General features: G+C 50.0%; 1 protein-coding gene across 1 annotated transcript in view; it reads left to right on the top strand.

The window, feature by feature from the left end:
* The window catches only part of PPP1R16B (protein phosphatase 1 regulatory subunit 16B), a 59798-nt gene that overhangs the window by 12565 nt on the left and 33319 nt on the right, over positions 1–13914 (top strand). Inside the window, exon 2 of the mRNA XM_030963271.1 lies at positions 6650–7052. Within this exon, the coding sequence (XP_030819131.1) occupies positions 6806–7052 (247 nt within the window). The 5' untranslated portion in view covers positions 6650–6805. The remainder of the gene's footprint in view (positions 1–6649; positions 7053–13914) is intronic.

The following is a 13914-nucleotide window of genomic DNA, read 5'->3' as shown; positions in this document are numbered from 1 at the left end:
AGTGGTCAGTCCCCAGTTGTGGGTGTGTGAGGCTGTGCCAGGTGGGGCTCAGGGCAGTGTCCTTTCATGAAATGTTTTCCCCAAAGGCAGGAAGTGACAGAGGAAGTTTTATTAAAAAAAACCAGTTTTAGGCTGTGGTGGTGTAAGCATGAAGGACCCACATGATTTGATGCACTCTCTATGAATTAACCAAATAAACCATTCAAACCCCAAGAGCTCCTGCCAGCACAGGGCTCCTGTTCCCCTCAGCAGGGCAAGGGAGGTGTTTCTTTTTCCCATTTTCCTGGAGGTGCTGCAGGTGAGAGCAGCTCAGGTGTGCCTTGTGACCGTGTTCATAGGGGTCTTAGGATGAGGGAAGAGATGTAGATCTGACTCCATGTTTCAGAAGGTTTGATTTATTATTTTATTATATATATTACATTAAAACTACACTAAAAGAATAGAAGGAAAAGTTTCATCTCAGAAGGCTAGCTAAGCTAAGAATAGAAAAGAAAGAATGATAACAAAGGCAGCTGCCTCAGACTCTCTGTCCAAGCCAGCTGACTGTGATTGGCCATTAATTAGAAACAACTCCATGAGACCAATCACAGATGCACCTGTTGCATTCCACAGCAGCAGATAATCAATGTTTACATTTTGTTCCTGAGGCCTCTCAGCTTCTCAGGAGGAAAAAATCTTAAGGAAAGGATTTTCATAAAAGATGTCAGTGGCAGTGCCTGGTGGGGTGGGCAGAGCTGCTGTGGGTCTGCGCTCTGTGGGACATGGAAATGACCTGCAGGTGTTCCCCCCCCCCTGGGAAGGGTGGGAGGGGGACACTGCTGGGCTGTGGGAAGGAGGGAAAGGACCTGAGCTCCTGGTGTGTGCTCAGCCCCAGGGCACATCCCCTGAGCCTTGTCCTCCCTGGGGATGGCTGAGCCCCTGCCTTTCCCTGCTGCTCCTGCCTGACCCTTGGGCTGTCTCCTCCTCCTCTCTGGGGCTTTCTGGCTGGCTCTGTTTGGCTTTTTTCGTGCCTCATTGGGGACCAAGGGGTGAAGAGCTGCTCTGCTGCTTCCTCCAGACCCTGGGAAGATCCTGGCCAGCAGTTCTGCACCCATGCAGAACACACATCTCTGGCTGGCCTGTGTCCCTCAGCAGGGACAGTGCTGAAGGTGATGGCCAAAGGAAAAGCCTGTGAATTCTTCATTGGTGCCTGCTCCACAGGATGGGCTCAGCAGAATGGCTGCAGTGGGCTGGGCACCTTGTATTTCATGGGACAGGAGCACACAGATTGGCCTTGGCCCTCACAGGGAGCAGAAAAGGTGAATTTGGCAACTGCTCACCTCGCCATGGTGCAGGAATTGATGTTAATGAAATAAATAAATCAGGCACCACCTCCTCTGCTGCCTGCTTATGCACTCAGATCCCTGCTGGAGGCTTTGGTGCTGGGTTTCCAATTCCAGTGGAGAGATTAGCTTGGTGTGGGGAGGAGAGGGCTATTTCTGTCTGCTCATAGCACCGGCTGGACTTTGTGCTGCAGACACCTCACCTGACCATCCAGGCCCATCCTGCAGGTGCCTCACCACGAGCAATCCAGTGGCTGGAAACAATCTCCTTAGGCCCAGAGTAGCCACTTCTGAAGTTTTCTTCTTTCCCTTTGCTTGAAAACTTAAAAAAAATCTCTTTCACTTCAAAGTGTACCGTTCAAGGGTTGCTCTTCCATGGTTTGTGGGTGTTTTTTGGTTTTGGTTTTTTTTTTTTTAAAGTGGAATACAACTGAAATCAGTTGATGACACTTAAGTGAAGGGCTTCTGTGAGTGTTTGGGTTCTGCTAAGTGTCTTGCTGTGCTCTAAGTGCTGCCTTGGGAAGATGTGACAGAGGATGTGCAGGTCTCAGCTCCAGCTTCATCACCAGATGGGGAGATGAGGAGCCTCTCCAGCCTCATGGCTGCTTTAGCAGACCAGCTCCAGTCTCAGCAGTGTTAGGGCAAGCTGCAAGTTGAATGCTTAGTGGGAGGGTCAGGGGGCAGCTCTGAGAGTGTGCTGTGGAGGAAATGAGTACCTTTGGTTTTGACCTTTGAGGGAGGCAGGTTCCAACCTCAGAGAGGGAGATGGGAAGGAGTTTGTGTGCGAGACAGGGTTGGTGGCACAATCTGCAACCCCTGACTCAGTGAACCCCCACTTCACAGAACTGCTGTCTCTTCTTGCATTGGCGCTGACTAACCTTGCCTTGAGAATCCTTTTGGGCTGAGTCAGGTGATACAAAACTCACAGGAAATGCAAATTTACCAAAAAACCCCCACGATAGTGTTGGCCAACACTCGTGCGCCCTTCTGAGGAGCCGATCTTTGGTCAGAGTGAGCCTTTCCCTGGTGCCATAGCAGGAGGAGGGGGATGGCACCAGTGCCTTGCCTTCCTTTTGGTCCCTGCAGGGCCGGGGGCTGTGTGTGTGTCTGTGTGTGTGTGTCTGTGGCAGGATGTGCTCAGAGTGGTGGCACCACTTCTGCTGAGCTCATGGAAACTGCTCAGCTCGGTCCCACACGAGGAAAGTGCTTTTTTTCCTGCCCCCTCTGCTTCTTTAAATAAAACAGAGCCCAAAGTGTGATGCCTTGCAAGCCACAGACACCCACACAGCCACTTCTGTGTCACTTTGCAGGTAAACAAGTGCTGGGGCCTGAACCTGTGCTATAGTTAGCCTGACCTGTTTGTGCCACAAGTCAATGTGCCATTTCTTTAGGAGCAGGGAAGGAACCAGGGCACTGGAAAACAGGCAGATATGGGGGCAGAGTCTTTTTTGGAGCTCTGGGGTCTGTGAGAGTGATAGGGAATTATGTCTGGGAGAAATTGAGCTGTGTCCACTTCAGGAAGAGCTGTCAGGGTGACCTTTTAGCTCCTTTAGAGGTTCATTTTCTGGTTGGATCGAGGACATGCTGGCATTCCAGACACGTCTTGATGTCTGTGGATCTCCTCTCTCCATTTCAATCCCATTTGCAGACCACCTGAATCTCCCATTTCTGCTGTTGTGAGAGCTAGTGGAGGATAAGCTGCATGCAGGAAAGCTGAAACATGGCACACTTGTCCTTTACTTATAAATTGCACTTTCTAAGGCGCAGTACTAAACCCACGAGAAAGCTTCCAGCCTCTCTTGTGAAATGCCGAAATAAAGTTTCCTGCTTTAACAATCCTGCAGAATGAGGTCCCCATTTCTACTCCAGGTATGTTTTGGAAAATATTTGTTCATCTTTGAGCAAACAATGGCAGAAGTGGCCTGGAAAAGGAGCGAGGTGGGAGTGCCTGTGCAGTGTTCTGAGAGGCATTTCCTGCCCTTATCTCCCCTCCTTCGAGGTATTGTGACTGGGCCCTCAGATCTGCAGGCTGTGCTGCTGCAGCAGAGGCTGAGATTGCCAACAGAGATACTGCCCAGGAATGCTTGCCAGGGGCAGGAGCTGAGTTCACCAGAGGTGCTGAAGAGCTTTCCAGCTGAGTGCCTGCGTGGGGAAATGTCTGTCCCAAAAGAGAAGCTTCTTGGCGAGTGCATTCATGCATTTTCTGCAGGGTTGCTGGGGACTGTGGCGAGTCCCAGCCTGTGGGGGCTGTGGGCGGGGGTCAGGGAGAGCTGGGAGTGCTGTGGAGGAGCCATGGCAACCTGCCCTTGCTTTTCAGTGCCGTGCTAAAGCCACAGATTGGTATTTTCCACCTCAAGCAAGTGAATTGAGTTTGAATTTTGAGTTAGTAGCTCCCTTATGAAAAACTTTGCAAGGATTTGGGTTTGTTCCTGTGTGGAACTAAAGCAATTTTTTGCATTCTTAAATTCTTGTGGAATTAAGCAGGTTTGGTTTTTTTTTTTTTTCCTGTTCAGGTCTATCCTGAAATTTTCAGAATAAGGTTTGCAGGTGCTGCTGAAGCTGTCCTTGACCATTTGCTGGATAAAACAGCTGCCTGGACCTGCCTGTGTGCTCTGGCTGAGTTTGTTTGTTTTCAGTTCCCAGACCAATTATCTGTTGGAGGAAATGGCCTGTCTCACTCTCAGTCTGCCCAGATATTTATAGGTAAGGTCAAAGCCCTGTGGAAGGTCTGCAGCAGTGTTTAGTAGGTGTGGATGGCTCAGCCAGGATTCCCTGGGATGTGGTGGATGTGCTGTGTGCTGTGGACACTGCCCTGCAGCCCCTCAGAGTCTCCTTGATGGGCTGCTTCACCCTCTGACAGGGATGAGCCGTGGCTTTTCCTGCCTCCCCTGGATGCGTGAGGTTTGGTGTCCTCACCATGGCAGCTGGGGAAGGTTTGGTATCCTCACCATGGCAGCTGGGTGAGGTTGGGTGTCCTCACCATGGCAGCTGGGTGAGGTTGGGTGTCCTCACCATGGCAGCTGGGTGAGGTTTGGTATCCTCACCATGGCTCTCAGCAGGGGAAGGTTTGGTATCCTCACCATGGCAGCTGGGTGAGGTTTGGTATCCTCACCATGGCTCTCAGCAGGGTAAGGTTTGGTGTCCTCACCATGGCAGCTGGGTGAGGTTTGGTGTTTTCACCATGGCAGCTGGGTGAGGTTTGGTGTCCTCACCTTGGCTCTCAGCTGGGTGAGGTTTGGTGTCCTCGCCATGGCAGGTGGGTAAGGTTTGATATCCTCACCATGGCTCTCAGCTGGGTGAGGTTTGGTGTCCTCACCATGGCTCTCAGCAGGGGAAGGTTTGGTGTCCTCACCATGGCAGCTGGGTGAGGTTTGGTGTCCTCACCATGGCAGCTGGGTGAGGTTTGGTGTTTGCACCATGGCAGCTGGGTGAGGTTGGGTGTCCTCACCATGGCTCTCAGCTGGGTAAGGTTTGATATCCTCACCATGGCAGCTGGGGAAGGTTTGGTATTGTCACCATGGCTCCTGGGTGAGGTTTGGTGTCCTCACCTTGGCTCTCAGCTGGGTCCAGCTGCCTCTCCTCTGCTCCTTTTCCCATAGATTCTCTGTATCCAGTGCTTACAAAGCTGTTGCTTCCTCTCTTTTGCAGCAGCAGGGTTGAGCTTCAGCTATCTTATTAAGTCTTTCTCAGGTGCTTGTCAATACTTCAGTCACCCTTTCCCATCAACACTTTATTTTTCTTTTTTCTTTGTCCCCTCCAAGCTGGCTGAACCACACGAGCTCTCATACCTGATTACTTGCTGCTTACCTGGATTTTGCATGAGCCATTCAATGTGCTTTGCACAGGGCTGATTGGAAAGGATAAATTCAATTTGCTTGTGATTTCAGCTTTATTTCAAATGGCCATCTCCTGAAATCTGGGCTGTGTTTCCTCCTCCTGTGCAGCAGGTGACTGGTTGGTCACTGTGGGTGGCCCTGCTCAGAGGTTTCTGTTGTGGTCACACCAAGGGTCAGGAGCTGTGAACTTGACTGCTCTCATTGCTTGTGGACCCTGAACAGCAAAACCAGAGTGATTTAGTGTGTGGCGAAGAGAAAACCTGAGGGAACAGAGAAATGAACACAACCCTTGTTTTTTAAGAGCTCAGGTGGTTTAAGTGTTATTTATACCTGAGAGCCAGGTCTATCCATCTGTCCTCAGCTGGGGCTGCATGGGTGAGGCAGAGCAGCACAGATGATTCTCCTGGTGGGTGGAGTTCTGCCTGGCCTCGTGGCACCTGGCAGGTAGCCCCAGTATGTCCAGCCCCTGGTTTCTGGGTTATTTGTGCTGGAATGGCCCTGCCTGGTGTCTGTGGCTGCCCTGGGCACTGCAGCCTGGTCCCCCCTGACCTGTGCCTGCCTGCTCAGACTGAAATGCCCCAGGGAGGTGGCTGCTGGTGTGCATCAGAGCAGGACTGTGGGGAGGGGACACCTGGAACAGGGGTGGGGGGCAGGACTCTGGTTGTGTTCCTCTGGGGGCTCACCAAATGTGGGATTTGTCTTCACTCGGGGTCACCAATGTGGTGGTGTTTGCAGGGGTCCCAGGATGAGGGAAGAGATGAGAATCTTGACTCCATGTTTCAGAAGGCTTGATTTATTATTTTATGATATATATTATATTAAAGCTATACTAAAAGAACAGAAGGAAGGATTTCATCAGAAGGCTAGCAAGGAATGGAATGATAATAAAATCTTGTGACTGACCAGAGAGTCCAAGACAGCTGGACTGTGATTGCCCATGAATTGAAAACAACCACATGAGACCCATCAAAGATGCACCTGTTGCATTCCACAGCAGCAGATAATCATTGTTTACATTTCTTTTCTGAGGCCTCTCAGCTTATCAGCAGAAAAAATCCTAGCAAAAGGATTTTTCATAGAATATGTCCATGACAAAGGACCAGCCCGATGAAGGATGGGAGTCTCAGTACTCAAACTGCTCCCAGGCTCTCTGACAAATGATATCCAACATGTGGAAGGTCTTTGCTCATTAAGACTTTATTCTGGTCGTAGGATAGGGTTAATGTGAGCAATAGACATGAACAAGCTGCACAGTGGAACTTCTGGTTAATCAAGAGGGTTTTGCTGGGATGTGCAAAACCCTCTTGATTAAGAGGGTTTGGAGTGAGGGAAGGAGGAAATCACCAATGCTGGTAAGAACAATTAAAGCAATTAGAGCACAGTTAACTCAGCTGCATTTTGAGGTGGTAGGTGTTGCCTGTTGCGTTTTCCAGCAGGCTGAACTCACGTGCTTGCTGACACCTGATCTCTCTGCTGTTCTCCTCCTTTCAGGTTCCCACCACCTTCCCGCCGGGCTCTGCCATGGGCCCTCCCCAGCTCGGCCTCAGCATGCTGGTATAGCAGCAGGAGGCTGCCATCCCGAGGAGCTGTGCTGGGACATCCCTTCCCCCTGGGCCATCCTCCCCCTCCCCTGCCTGGGCAGGAGCCATGGATGCCCACGTGGACCTGCTGACCGAGCTGCAGCTGCTGGACAAGGTGCCCACGCTGGAGAGGCTGAGGGCAGCCCAGAAACGCAGGGCCCAGCAGCTGAAAAAATGGGCCCAGTACGAGAAGGAGATGCAGCACAAGAAGAGGAAGCATGAAAAGAAGAGAAATGCTGTGAACAGGAAGAAAGTGTCTTTTGAGGCCAGCGTTGCTCTGCTGGAGGCTTCCCTGAGGAATGACGTGGAGGAAGGTATGGCCCTGGTGCCTGGCAGGTTCTGCCTGGCTGCCCGTGAGCTCCAGGTGGTGTGAAGGCATCTGTGGTGTGCAGAGGCATCTGTGCTGTCATCCATGGGCTGCCCTTGCTGTGGTGTTGGGCTCTAAAGCATTGCCATCGCTGACACAGCTCTGAGGTGCCCAGAGCCCTGTGTGACACCAGCGTTACCTTGGATGGCATCAGGAGTGGGTGTGTGAGTGCCAGGATAGGAGTTGTGACTGAGGTTTGGGTGAAGGAAGGCAGTTTTCATCTCTTCTCACACTTCCTACTTACAGGAGGTGTGAAACACTTCCTTGGCTTCTGGGTGTGCCTCTCCTTGGTTTTAGAGGAGTCTGTCGCAGGGATTTACATGTCAGTGTGAAGCTCTTCACTTTCCCTGCTTGAGGGCATGCATTCAGAGCTACTTGAGTGTATGAGTCTTTTCCCAAAATGCTGGGAAGCACAGCTTTGCTTAGTGCTTCCTGCAGAACAGACCTGCAAATCGTTCCCAAATTGGTTTAATTGCACCATTTCAAATGGATGAAAGTGCTTCTGCTACAAAATCTGAAGGGAGGAGGAAAAAATATGTCTAAAAGTCAATAACCATTAGCCTCAGCAGAGCACGGGGGAAAACCTGTGAGCTCTGGGGAGCCAGAGAGTGCTTCTCTGCAGAGGAGTGAAAATATCTCCTGCAGGAGAGCTGGAACAGCCTTTGGGGTTGGTGCTCTGCAAGGCAGCACAATTGGTGTGATCTCCCTGATCCCTTGGCATGGCAGAGGAGGGTGCTTAGGAGACCTGGCCAGCTGAGCATCTCTGCCAGAGAATGCTGCTCTAGTTTCCAGCACCCTCTACAAGAGGCAGTGAATCCTTGCCTGGTTCCTGGGTGGAAGGCAAGGACCTTGTCTGGTCTGGTGAAGGATCTCCCCAAAGTCATGTCCCTGTTTCTGAGCAAGCCTTTTCTGCCCTTTCTGTCCTTGTGTGTGTGTGTTTTGCTCCTGTTTGCAAATAGAGCATGGACAGTGGTGGCCCTGCCTGGGCATTGTCACTGCATTTGCCCAGCCCTGCTGTGGCTCTGGTTCTTTGTGCCTTTGTGACCTCCCTGGGACAGCAGACCTGTGATAATGCCCTGGAACTGCTGGCTTTTATCTGTTCCTTCCTTGCTTTAGAGGTTTCATAGCTCTCTCAGCTCTCTGCCTCAGTGGCCCTGTGTCTCTGAGCTGCTGTGGTTTTCTAGGAGGGCTCCAGCAGTGAAGCCAGCTGTGACTGCTGGCATTGCCTGAGGGACAGGTCTGGGTCTTGTATCACCTCTGCCTGTGCTGGCACGTTGTGGTTTGGGTTTCACACCCAGCTGTTCAGCTGCCAGTGACACAGGTCACAGCACTGGGACAGATGATGAGAGTTTCATTTTATTCCTGTTGGTGCTGGTGCCTGTGCTCAGCACGGTGCCTGGGGGTGTGATGGCCCTGCAAGCGGCCCAGCCCTGCAGTTTTGCTTTCAGCTCTCTCTGGTTTGGGATCTGGGCTGTTTGGAAGGAGGAAAGCTCCTCACTGTCTGTCCTACAGATGCTTTGTCATTTTGTGAGGGAGGCAGGAATGGTGGAGGTGTTTGAGGTCAGGGCCCTGGTGAAGGGTGGCTGTGCTCCCTGAGGGCACTGAGCAGGCAGGGCTGGCCTGTGTCCAGGCTGTGACACCAGTGTTCTGGGGAAGGGTCCTGGGGACAGTGTTCTTGCACCACATGTGGACATGGATCCTTCACTGCTGAAGCTGCAGAGTTGATCTTTCCGCTCCCAGCTTCACTCTTTTCCTCCTGTGAGGGAAAATCCATCGCTGCAGGTCTCTTTTGGCACCATAATCCTGTTCACCTCTTCCTGTGGGCAAGCCCAGGTTGTGGGCTTGAACCAGCAGCTGGTCTTTCCAATGTGCTGCTGGAGATAAAACCCAAATGTTACACAGCCACTTCCCTCCGACAGAAAATCAATTTCCTCACCCTATGAGCGGACAAGGGACAGTATTGCCTGGGCACAGGTGCTTCCCAAGTAGCTGGATTTTTCAGATGCCTCAAGTTTTTACAATGAACTTGTTTTGTTCTCAATTAACTTAAGTCCTGAAAGAAGAGTGTGGGCAGGTTCTGTGCCAGCTCTGCCCCCTCTGTGGTGTGGGACCAGTATAAAGGGAGGAGGGGACAGAGTCAAACCCAGGTGCCAAACTGGCAAAATTCTTTATCAAGAAAGTGTGGAAACTCGTGGGCTTTTGGAGGTCCCAGGTGATTATTTTGATATATGAATCATCTTTTGTTTCCATGTGGGATGTGGAGGGGGGAGGTGAAATATAAATGATGAAGGAGTTGATAAGTCAGAGTGAGGAGGGTTGGAGCTGGGGGCGCAGCTGGCACGTGGCACCTCTGGGTGGCTGTGCCATTCCCATCCCTTGTGACTTCTCTGCTCATTTTTGTCATTCTCACCCCCAAAGTGGGAGGGGGATGGTGTGGTGGGTGCTGTGCAATGGAATCAGGGAGGAGAAAGTGGAGTTGGGTGCTGGGTTGGCTCTTTGTCCACATGGTGTCTGAGGCTGTGGTGTGTATGACACCTCCTGAGGTGGTAATTGAGTAGGTGTAGGATGGAGCTGGTGGGTGCAGAACCCAGCCTTGCCCTTCAGGGGTCCCAAGGTCCTGGACATGCTGCTTTATTTTCTTTCTTTCCTTTGCCTGCCTCTTGCCCAGGTGTTGTTGAGAGAGCTACTGTGTGCCAGGTGACATGTGAAAGGCAAGAGGAAATGGCCTCAAGGGGTAGGTTTAGATTGGTATTTAGGAAAGATTTCTTCACCCAAAGGGCTGTCCAGCCCTGGCACAGGCTGCCCAGTGCAGTGGTTGAGCAGCCATCCCTGGAGGGATTTCAAAGATGCATCCATGTGGCACCTGGGGCCATGGTTTAGTGGTGGCCTTGGCAGTGCTGGGAGAATGGCTGGGCTCTGGTCCTGGAGGGCTTTTCCAGCCTCAGCTGCTCTGTGGCTCCATGCTCTCAGTGTGGCGGCCAAGCAGGACTGAAGGCAGGGGCTCCTGCAGACCATCAGCATGGGCAGGAGCTGAGATGGGGTGATGGCTCCTGTCTGCCTGTTCCTCTGATCCTCTGCAACAGATCTGTCAAGACATCCCAGCTTTACAAACAAGCTGCTATTTAAAGCTCCCTTGAATGTCTGCTGGCAGGAGAGGGGCAGGGAGCACGCTGCAAACACGCTGGTGGCAGATGTGAGCGGGCAGCCAGGCTGGGGACAGCGGGATGACAGGCAGTGAGTGACCCCAGGCTGAGGGCAGCAGTGCCCCTGGGCTGCAGGAGGCTGCCTGCGCCTTCAGTTTGGTGAGCTGGGATAGCTCCAGACAGCTCCTGGGTGAGCCTGAGGTGGGAGCCCAGAGCACTCCCAGCTGCCAGACCAGACCTGGGAATGGGAATGCTGGGGAGGGGCATCCCACACCATCTCCATTTTATTGGGAAATATGCTCCATCCTCACCCAGCTCTGGGCTCAATCCCAGCTGGGTTCAAAGGGATGGTGCAAAGGGAGGACCCCCAGCCCACACAGAGCTTCCAGGGGGTGTGGTGCTGGATGCAGCCTCTGGGCTGTTCCGAAGGCTGCAGAGTTGCTTTATAATGCAATAAAGGAATGCTTTATGAGCTGCTCTAGTGATGGCAAAGGATTTGAGAAGGTAAGAAATTGCTGGGGGCTGTGTCTCTCTGAGGCTGCTGGATGAGGTGATGGACTGAAACCGTGGAGAGAGGGCTGGTCCTGCCATTCCCAGGGCAGCACCTCGGCCCCAAAAGCAGCCGGGGCTGTCATGTCCAGGTCTTTCCACATCACTGAGCTTTTCTAAAAGTAGCCCCAGAGCATGGAAAAAAAAACCAACCAGATCCCAGAGGTGGGTAAAGAGGCTGCTTGTACAAACATGTGGCATTTGCTGTCTGGAGCTCCCTTTGCACACCTGGGCTGTTTGTGGTGGGAGCTCCTGCTTGAATGACACAAACTGCAGGTGTTGGCATTGGCTTCAGGGTGAGCTGGGCTCCTTCAAGGAGCCAGCAGAGAAACAGAGACCCCAAGGATTGATTCACCTTCCTGCAGCACCAGAGGTGCCCTGGTTTCTCCTGCTCTTGGTTGAGAGCTGCCTCCCACGGGCACCCGCTGCAGAATCCTTCAGCTCCCACCTCCTGGCACTTCATCCTGCAAGCAAACCTTATCAAAGCCAGAATATTGCATAAAGCAGCAGATCCATGAGGATCTGCACAGTTAACCTCCTTCTGCAGGAGTTTAATTGTGCAGATCCTCATGGCTGGTGAGCCTGCAAGTGAAGGAAAGCTCAGCTTTGGTGACCTTGGATTTGGCATTCGGTGAAACACTGACAGAGCAGAGGGCATCAACTTGGAGCTCACTGTGTGGGGAAGATTTCCTTGGGGAGAAAGCAGCTTATTCCTATCAGCACATCCCTCCTGCTTCCCTTTGTGCCATCCCAAATCTCCTGTTCCTGTGCTGTGGTGCTCAGCATGGTTCAGGCACCTTCTGGGAGCATCCCCGACCACGCTCCCTTTGCACCTCTGGAATAAACCCAACCTTGTCATTTGCAAAGGCACTTTTAAAAGAGGCCCTAATTAGTGTCTATAAATTGCTTTCTTTAACCTTTCCAAGCTGATGTGATCTGTTCCCTTGTTACTTCAAACCCTTTATGAGGTGCCTTAATTTTCCACCCACGTTATTAATCTCCTGAAGCTTTTTTTCGTGGGGTTCCTGTGTCCAGGTCTGTGAGTAAGTGCATTTATCTGTCTGAGAAGGTTTTTCCCCTGGGTTTTGTGCCCTTTGAAGGGCTCTGAAAAGAAAAGATCTCTTATCACCATCAGTCTGAGTGTCTATCTGGGTGTTTGGGGATGGTTTGAGTCAGAAATGAGAAGTTTCTTTTTAATAACAAAGGTGTTTCTTGAATTTTAAACTCGCTGAGTGTGGAAATGAGAGCTGTCCTCTTTAGGAAGCTGCATGTGGGAGCCCTTGGCAATGATGAATTTTGTTAATTTTGTTAATGGGGGTTGGTATGTCTTCCAAAAGCAGATTCATCTATTTGGCCACATTTTAACTTGGCTTTTTCATGCAGTTTGGATGTGATGCCAGCGTGGGGTGATTTGCATATGGCAGCTAACTAGAGGCATCTGGGAGCATGAGCAATATTGAATCAGCAACTTTCTCTGTTGGCATAACAAGTAAATATTTTTAATTTTTTTCCCCCTACTCTCTGAAATTCAGTCAAATGGGGAAATGATATCTATAAGAGCTTCAAATGGCAACTTTCCTGTCTCCAAATTAACACTGAAAGTTTACCTAAGGTTTTCCTGGGATGAGGCCCTCTCCCTCCCCAAAGCTGGAGTCAACTTCCACAATTCATTTAACAATTTTTCTTTAAACAAAAAAGTTTGATCAGAAATACTTCTTTTATTTCCCAAAAGTTGGTCATTTCCACATCATTTCATTTTCTGGCATTTACACATGTGCTGCCTTCCACTGAAAATATTTCTGGTGTATTTTGTAACAGGATTACAGGGTAATGAATAAACATTGGATTCAAACTGCAGTAAGAATTCTGTTTGGTTTTAGGGGGTTTTTAATCAAACAGGGATTGGCCAATCGCTGTTGTTAAGATTTTGTTTCTTACAAGAGGTAGCTTAAACCACTTAATCATCTTCCAGCATTTGGCTGAAGTGTGTTTTGGAGGAGAAACTCAGTGTCTCCTTGGTTGCATGTGCACCTAAATACAAACTGGACATTTCCTTGGTTTATTGGTGTTGTTAGTGGCGTTAATGTGGCTGTGTGTGAGGAGGGTTCTGCCTCCCAAGGAGATTTGGGCAATAGGGAGGTGTTGTCTTGATTTTTTTAAGTTTTTTAAAGTTTTTGATGTTTATATTTTTGTAACAATCTTTCTCACACGCTTTATATAAATATCTTATTGTTTTACATTCTTTTATAAGAAAAGAAAAAATTTAATAAACTGTTAGTTTGTCCAGTGTCATTGGAGAGGTGACACTGTCACCCTCCAATCCACTGTCATTTTTAAAAATCTATAAATATTAAAGTCAAAATTAAACTTCTCTTTTTTTTTACCTTAAAAAATCCAATATCCACATTTTTCTGTTTCATATCCTGAAATAACAGGGAGGAGAGGCTGGACGTGCTCAGGTGGTGCTGCAAGGTGCAGCAGGTAGGATATGTCAGGTCACCATCTGCTCTCCAACCCTGCCCGGCCAAACCACAGCAGGGAGAGTGTCACATTCACATTTTCTGAAAAGTCCCCTTGCCCAGGATTCTTCTCTGGGAAGCCAGGAAGCCTCAGAGAAAAAGGAAAACAATATGATGTCATTTGCTTCTCCTGTGTTTTGCTGCTTGGAATGTGGTTTGCAGATTGTTTATCCAACAAGTGGTTGTTTGATGGGTTTGATTGGATTGTTTATCCAACAGGTGGTTGTTTGATTGGTTTCATGTGAATTGTTTCAACTTAATGACCAATCAGGGTCAGGCTGTGTCAGACTCTGGATAGAGAGTCACGAGTTTTCATTATCATTCTTTGTAGCCTTCTGTAAGTATCCTTTCTGTATTCTTTAGCATAGTTTAGTATAGCGTTCTATAACATAACATAAAACATAACATCTTAAAATAATAAATTAGCCTTCTAAGAACGTGGAGTCAGATTCTCAATCATTTCCTTCCTGCCATGGGGGACCTTGAAAATACCACAGGAGGGCTCAGAACAGGAATGTCAGACTTTAGTGAGCTCAAGGCAGATTATCAGTTGGACCTTAATTCAACCAGGTGCCTGGAGATGTCCCTGCCCGCAGGT

This window comes from Camarhynchus parvulus, chromosome 20, assembly GCF_901933205.1.
Source record: "Camarhynchus parvulus chromosome 20, STF_HiC, whole genome shotgun sequence".
Classification (NCBI taxonomy): domain Eukaryota; kingdom Metazoa; phylum Chordata; class Aves; order Passeriformes; family Thraupidae; genus Camarhynchus; species Camarhynchus parvulus.
This window is presented reverse-complemented; position numbering and strand designations above follow the sequence as displayed.